The sequence below is a fragment of the Halyomorpha halys genome, unplaced genomic scaffold (assembly GCF_000696795.3).
Source record: "Halyomorpha halys isolate HHAL.00 unplaced genomic scaffold, Hhal_1.1 Scaffold529.1, whole genome shotgun sequence".
Classification (NCBI taxonomy): Eukaryota; Metazoa; Arthropoda; class Insecta; order Hemiptera; family Pentatomidae; genus Halyomorpha; species Halyomorpha halys.
Genome location: NW_027116277.1, coordinates 287,105 through 295,554, shown reverse-complemented (window position 1 = coordinate 295,554; position 8,450 = coordinate 287,105). Strand labels below are relative to the sequence as shown.

Genomic DNA, 8,450 nt, shown 5'->3' with positions numbered 1-8,450 from the left:
AAGTAATTATCTCAAGTTTCCATTTACATAAAATAACACTGATCATCTGTATTTAATATTTTTGCAGCCAGGAACACCAAATCCAATAGTAACTTTGTTTGTAGTCTTTCTAAAGAGTTCTAACTTCCCAAAGATCCAACTAAGTTCACCCAAGTCATTCCAAACAGTGTGAGTACATTATTATAAAATTTCACCATATTTTGTTTAATTTCTTATTGTTCAACTTACAATGTATCTTGTTTATCATAATTAAATTTCGTATTTTATTTTACTATCAGACATGGGTACTTGCTGAAAGTACATTGGGCATCAGATAAACAACTGGATGTTGTTTGGATGAGCAGAGGTCAAAACTCCTCCATTTACATGACCTGTATAGCTCCTGAATTCAATTGTACAAAGGTATCCTATAGTAAAACAATTATTAAATAGAACCATTAATCACTCAGCTATTGTGTGCATCTATTTTTTAAATTTTTGTAGACCTACTTTGAAAAAGGTTCTGGAGAAGATGACTTAGTCCCTCTCAACCCCAGGCAATGGAGATGGTCACTAGTTCCTTTGTCACTGCATGGAGTATTTGATTCTTATATGTGAGTTTTGGATAACTATGGTTACTGAGCAATGAAAAACCTAATTTTCTGAGTAAATATCTTTATGTTTTCCAAATGATTTCTAGTCATATTTATTAAATCAGAACAGATCATTGCAACTCTCTATTTCTTAATTTGTTTATGTCTATTAGTAACAGAAACCTTACATCATTATTCAGGTACTTTGAAGCTTCTCCTCCAGGTAGACCAACTGAAAGACATTTGTATAGAACCCTTGAAAACAAGAATAACGAAGAATGCCTTACTTGTCCTGTGAATAAAACTGAGTATGTAATTAATATTATTAATAGTAATACTGTCTAGGTAGAATAAAGAACAACATTTAAACATGGTTCTAATTAATCAATAAAAAACATGTGCTCACATAATAACAGTATACTCGGATTTTTTGGCTGTTGACTGCTTACTGTACATTAAATTCAAATTAAGATAAGATGTATGCCTCCTATTATATTTTGCTTGAACATATAAATATGCCAATATCAATTTTATATTTAGAAAACATAAATACAAATTGTACCAATAATTTAAGGACTAGATAGTAGACTAAATGTCATTATTGCTGTTATAAACCCCTTATGTTCTCAATTAATTGTATTGATCATTTTGGCCTTTTGCTTAGGAAGAACACTACATGGCCACCATTTAGAACTGAACAATGTATCTTCACTAAATCAACTTTTTCACTTCTTGGAAAGTTTTACATGTTGGAGTGTTTAGGTATGTGCTCTCACATACAACGAAAACTAGGTATGTATAAAAACATATTCAAGTTTTTACAACTTATCAGTGAATATATTACAGGTCCTGAGGTACCTACAGTGCATATCATAGATACTGCAACAAACATCAAACTCTACACATTTGAGGACAACCGACAATTGCGAGCCAAATATGATAGCCTCTCAATACCTCAAACAAAAATCTTCCAAGTGCGTTTTATATGGAATTAAATTTATTAAAGCAGTCAATTTTGCTTTTGACCTAATAGAAATGAAAAAAATCATTGTAGATTGAGACTGATGAGGGGCACAAAGCAAGTGTCAAACTGCAGATGCCAGCTGGATTACGAACCAATGAAGAAATGACTTTTCCACTGGTGGTTAAACTGTAAGTATTGTGATATAACTTACCATTGATCCAAGTGGTATATGGATTTTTATTACAGAAAGTAAGCAATATATAAATAAAACCACAATTAAAATAAAACAATATTAATAGAAGGCAATGACCCTTAAATATTGCTAACAATTGAATAATATTCTTAGTAAAAAAAAATTATGCTATAGGCTGGGTGGACCCCGGAGGGCTTCCAAACCCACATAGTGACTCACAGCTACAGTAACAGAATAGTTAATTATCTGTCACCTATTAGTAAATAATCTGTCACCTGTCTAAACCTAGGTCCTTGTTGTTAGAAGCACAATGGCTTACCATTGAGCCACCCTGCTCCTTTTTATTTATTTATATATTATAAATATAATCATATCAAAATTAAGAATCTATGATCTTGAATATTAAAAGCAAATTATTACTAAAGAAAAAAAAAGTTGTAAGGAATGTGGAAACCAATTATTCTATTTAAAGATTTATTTTACTGATTGAAAACACAACATAATAAAATTAAAATAAATATAGAATAATTACTATATACAAAAAGATTACAAAATGTATGTACATATAGGTCAATTTATTTCCTACATTCATATACATGTTCCATGAGTTTAAAGGCATACAATAACTATTTGTTTTAGAAACATGTGATTCACTGATACAGAAATTTAAGTTATAAACTAGAAGCCACTGACTAGAACTTTCAGATGACAACTATGAACAATACATTATCGAGATGGTATAAATTCCTGAGGTCTGTATTAATGGGACCCAAGAACATCTTCAAAGCATTGCTTATTATAAAAAAAAAAAAATTATGGCAAAATACTTTCAATGTATTTTTTTACAGTCTGTGTGTGGGTTTACTATAGTCCAAGAGAGGACAATCAGATGGAGTAGAGCTTTCAGATGACAACCATGAACAATATAATACATTATTGAGATGGTGTACATTTCTGTAGTTTGTATCAATGGGAGCCAAGAACATCTTCAAAGTATTGTTTATTATATAAAAAATAAAATAAAAACCAATGACGACAGGATACCTTCAATGATAATGCTTTAACGAGATGGGGTAGTTTCTTGTAGACTGTAAGTGGGTCCCTTAAGTCCAAGACAGAACTATCAGATGGAGGAAAACTTACAGATGACTCCCATCGGCAATACACTGTCAGAATAGTGTAAATTCCTGTAGCCTTTGTTAATAAGGGTTCTCTATAGTCAAAGATACACCACTAGGAAAGCCATAATATTCCACATCTTTTGTTTAGTGATGGTGAGATATAACGTGTCATAATGCTCACTGAAAATATATGTTATATGGAGCAATGGTGGCTTCATTGAATCCTTCTTTTTCAACTTAATACATAATAATAATAGTAGTCATAAGTAATACGTATGCTTGACTATATGTGAGTGTGTTTCTAAAGTGGATGGAGATTGAAGTTTGAAAGTACACATTTTCAAGGAAAATAAAGACCCTTATTACTTCATCTTCACTTTTTTATTGATAGCTCATTCTCTGAATGGAACTTATCTGCAATCATAAAAAAATAAATCATAATTTTTTTAATTCAATTGAATCTATTATGTTTTCAACATAATTTATAACAAGCTTATGTTCTTATAAATATACACAAATCTTGTAAATTATAAATAAATAAGTGGTACATTTTTGAAAAACTCAAGTTTTCATCAATAAAAACCCAATTATTATGAACATCTATTCAAAATAAAATTTCTTGAAATAAAATTAATGTTGACTTTAGATTATCTATTTTTTAACCATTACCATTTTTTTTCAAATAAAATTTTTTTCTATCCATAGTTTATAATTTGATTGTTATGCTTTAATGTCAGTGATTTATTGAGCTAATTATAATTCAACAACCTTTTTAAAACAACAAATTGACACTATTTTTTAATTGCTAATGCCTATACAATCATAACACTTTAAATATAAGTAAAAATATCTGTAGTTATAATGTAGTTCATATAGTAAAATTTGTTAGTCATCTTGATATATATCTTATTTATCTAATGGTTCAGTTTGGACTGTTGTAATTTAGTCTCATTCTTAATGCTAGGATCTAATTCTTATTCTCATTTTTGTTGATTATTTGTTTCTATTGGGCTCTTTGTTAATAATTTAATTATAAGATAATTTTTTATTATGTTTTCCATCCTTTTTTTAAATCTGATTAGAAATTAACTACATATATACTTTTTGTTAAGTACATCTGTTCTGCAATCTTTCTTTTCTTTTCTTATAGTCTTCAATTTTATTTAAAATGTTTATATTATCAAAAACAAATTTGTGGTTATTAGTAATTTTATTACTTGATAAAGCTGTAGTTTTTATAGTTTTAGCATTTGTACTTGAGATATGCTGTTTTATTCCATTCTTTAGATTTTGAGATGTTTGATCTTTGTACCTTTTTGTGCATTATTTACACTGAATGTTATAAATTACACCTCTATCACCAATATCATTAAATTTTATCTTTCATATTTGTGAGGTGGTTTTTTAATATACTGCTATCATGTTATCGGAATATGAAATTTGTGACATAACTCAAATGTCGGTCAGTAGTGCTCACCAGAGAAAATAAATGTAGAATGTAGGATGTAGGCTATTTAGTATAATTAGTAATTCTGAATTGCGATCAGATAAATATATCTATATTTCAACTGTAGGTTTATAATTCTATACAAATTCAGTTTTCAAGTATATTTTTAACTTAACTTAAAGTATTCCAGCAAGCTAGTTTGCAGCATAGATTTATTTATTACCTCAGATGCCAATTGAGTTATAATTGCAGGGAACCTTAACTGTTCAACATGAATCATTTTCTTGTTCTTTGTATACTTTCAATGATCACCACAATGGAGTCTCTCTGATTGTAATCAGGGTGTAATGGACCCTCATAATGCAGGGATCCTTTACTGCTATTGGACCCGAATCAGCAATATACAATAGTTTTGATTTTTATGTCCTCCATGGCATCGCAGAGGTTCAAATTTTTCCACAGCACTCGCCGACTTTTCTCCCACTTCACTCCGCCACCTGACTTTTTCCCACAATGTGTATACGGCCAGACCATGACTAATAATTTCCCCCTACACCTCAGCCGTACTTTGCCGTAGAATATTTTGCTGACAGAATAGAAATTTCTGTGCTGTCCTTGGAGACCAAAGAGAACTTCAAAAAGCAAGAAACCTGCAATGGAGTGATTATACACGACCACTACTCTAAACATCGCCACATCTGGTTCCAGTCCCTTATCCGCGTGATAGACCCTTAAATGGTCACTTAGGGTACTGTGAAGTTTTTCCACCACTCCTCTCTACTCTTAGGATGACTTGGAGTGTTGATGTGCCATTCTGGCCCTTAGAGTCTTCATCTCCTCCCTTATCATAGCATTATCGAACATCCTACCCCCATTGGACCAAATTCGATCAGGGGCTCCATAAAACTGGAACCACATTCTCAATGCTACTTATACTGCCTCAGATGACTTATTTCAGACCTGATGCTCCATGGCCACTTTGCTGAAGTCAATGGCAATTATCCATTTGTATCCTTTCCAAGTAAAGGAATCGATTTAGATGTCACATAGAGTTCTCTGAGCAATAGGCATCTCCTCTTAATACTGATTTGGGTGGGTGGCGGTCGTCATTTTTCACACGATCTAGTGTTTTTTGTCATAATTTATGATTATGACAAAAACATAATACAATTATTTCTTCTATTGCCTATATTTCGAGCAGTCTATCACTGGTAGAGGTCTCATTCCCTCATGCTGGAGCCTCCTCCTCTTGGAGCTTCATATTGGAAGACCACTTCTCCTCAGGAGTCAATTCTCATAAGAGTTGTAGAATATCTCCTGCTGTTACACTTCCACATCATTGATGGCGATTGCGCGAGACACTACGTTCTCCTTACACGATTTATACATCATTTCCATGTTTAACTGACTGAGGATTTCTTTTCAATGGATGACATGTGCCGAAGATTTTAAATTTTCCCACTATAGTAGAATCCGGTGGTTATTGTGGACTTTAAATCACCTCACGAATACATAGGGTCAAAAGTGCTTCACTGCCCTATCGAGTCCATACAATTCTCAGTAGAGAACACTATAATGTGATTCTGTACACCACCAGGCTCTTTCCTCCCTCACTCTTCTGTAACAGCACCAACCCCAATGCGTATTTGCAAGCATTGGTTGTGACTGTGACTGGTTTGTTAAAGTTTGGGAATGCAAGTATGGGTTACTCTTCATGGCAAGCATCATAACCACCCAACTTACCATTTTCAACAGATTATTAGGGGGACCAAGATGCTGCCATTTCCGGCACGAACCGCTTATAGTAATGGAGAGCCCAGCAAGCAACTAATACCTTTTACATCCCTGGGCACCACCATGTTTGCTACACTTTGTATACTTGCCAAGTGCCTATACTTTGTGCACATCCGGTTTTACCTCCTTTCTTGAAAAAATATGTCCTAGGAAACCGAATAGAAGGGGAGTCTTGAGGATCAGTCAATAATACAACTTTGTAGCAATACATCTTTTGGCAATGTTTCGCAACTTGCCCTACAATGAGAAAACACATTTTTTTAGATCATACATTCTCTTCAAATAATTGCCACAAAACTACAAGTACATAGTGCAATTTCTGACTAATACAATCAAAATATGGTTTAATAAAAACATTACTTCCAATTCTCGACTGTAGTGTGCATAATGAAGTAACATTATGGTCCAACCAAAACCGATTCAGTTCTTCCCTAAACCTGAAGATGGTAGCATCATAATGTAGAACACACTACACTAGAGAATTGTAAGTAATGTTTGTATTTAACCATATTTTGATTGTAATATTATTAGTCAGAATTTCACTATATACTTGTAGTTTTGTGGTAATCAGTTGAAGAGAATGTATGTATGACTATTTTAATCAAATTTAAGCTCATAAGTAATTGCATAAAGAAAATTGTTTGTTGTAACTTGTAGTATGCATGATGAGGAGGCCAAACAATGCTGTTAATTACAATTGATTATAAAAAAAAATTAAAATCTGTACCACTACAACCCATGGAGGGTCTGGAGTTCAGTATTTTGTAAGGAAGTACTGTTATTAGACAAACGGTTGTGCAAGAAGGTGATTCGGTCAGAACCACGCTCGACCGCCAGATTTTTACCCAATTAAGGGTACCCAACTTATGAGGCTGGGTGGACCCCAGGAGGGCTCCAGAACCCAATGGGTTGGCTTACAGCTAGTGTAACAGAAAACAATTATCTGCCCAGCTGGATTCAAACCCAGGTCCTTGAAGTTAGTAGGATTATGCCTTACCACAGTGCCACCATGCTCCCTATGATTGATTATAAGTAAAGAAATTAAACATGGAAGATTTTATCACTACACCCAATTAAATAAATTTATAATTCTTCCAGTCATTCAAACCTTAATTATTAAGATATATAAAACATATTTACATAACTTATGTAATTATATAACTAATAAATTAAATAAAACATACCTACAAAAAAATTATAATTACATAACTCGTCTAACTAAATAATCACAAATATATCTACAAAGAACATTATTATAATGTTCAATGGGATATTTTCAGTGAGATTGAAACATCAAGTAGGCTTAATTGAACTACCAAACCATGAAATTAAGCATAAATCATAACCTGAGGAGACACAGATGACTGTTAACCTACTCATCTGTAAAGCCTCAAACTCATCAAAAAGAACTATTAATGACTTGGCCAAAAATAAAAACTATTGTTAGTTATAAAGAAAACAGTAAAGATAACATACCTCTAAAGATTGTGTGACAGAAGGCCAAATACCACTCGTTTCAGTAGAACTATTGCATACGCACGCTTACAAAGGGAGTAGAGTTTAAAAGTTCAGGTCCCAGAAACATAAGCGTGGTGGTTATGAAGAAGCATCAGATTCTGTTCATTCCATACATAATCACCAATTAATGCTTTCGATCATTTCCAATAATAAGGTCAGCGATACTGCTAGGAACTGTTCTAGACTGGTACTTTCGAAACTAATATTAATTTGGTAGTACACTGATTTGGAAGAGATATCTTTTACTTCATTACATACCATTCATTTTAGTCGTACTTGGCATTCACACGCTTACAAAGGAAACAGAGTTTCAACATTCAGGTCCCAGAAACATATGAAAAAACTATGAAGAGGCATTAGATTCTGCTATTTCCATACATTATCACCGATTATATAATTATCCAATTATTATATTAATTATACTAATTAATAACCATGATAACCTTTGATGATTCTCAATAATGAGATCAGCGATACTGCCAGGAACTGTACTAGACTGGTACTTTCGAAGCTGTTAATATTTTGGTGGTAAACTGATTTTACTCCATTACATACCAATCATTTTAGTCGAACTTCACATTCACACGCTTACAAAGGAAACAGAGTTTGACCATTCAGGCCCTAGAAACATAGGTGGAGCAGTTATGAAGAAGCATTAGTTTCGGTTATTTCCATACATCATCACCAATTAATAACTTCGATCATTCCAACAATCAGTTGGACTTGGAATTGAAATGTTTAAATGTTGACCATTCCCAACAATCAGGTCAGCGATATGGCCAGGAACTGTACTAGACTGATACTTATGAAGCTTTTAATATTTTGGTGGTACACTGATTTA

The 8,450-nt window shown here is 32.8% G+C and overlaps 1 protein-coding gene across 1 annotated transcript in view; it reads left to right on the top strand.

Moving 5' to 3' along the window:
• Positions 1–8,450, top strand: part of LOC106683925 (inactive dipeptidyl peptidase 10) — a gene marked incomplete at its 5' end in the record, with an annotated part of 79,438 nt that overhangs the window by 46,265 nt on the left and 24,723 nt on the right. Inside the window, 7 exon segments of the mRNA XM_067053083.1 lie at positions 68–168; positions 279–402; positions 484–593; positions 773–880; positions 1,237–1,334; positions 1,419–1,546; positions 1,627–1,724. Coding sequence (XP_066909184.1) covers positions 68–168; positions 279–402; positions 484–593; positions 773–880; positions 1,237–1,334; positions 1,419–1,546; positions 1,627–1,724 — 767 coding nt within the window.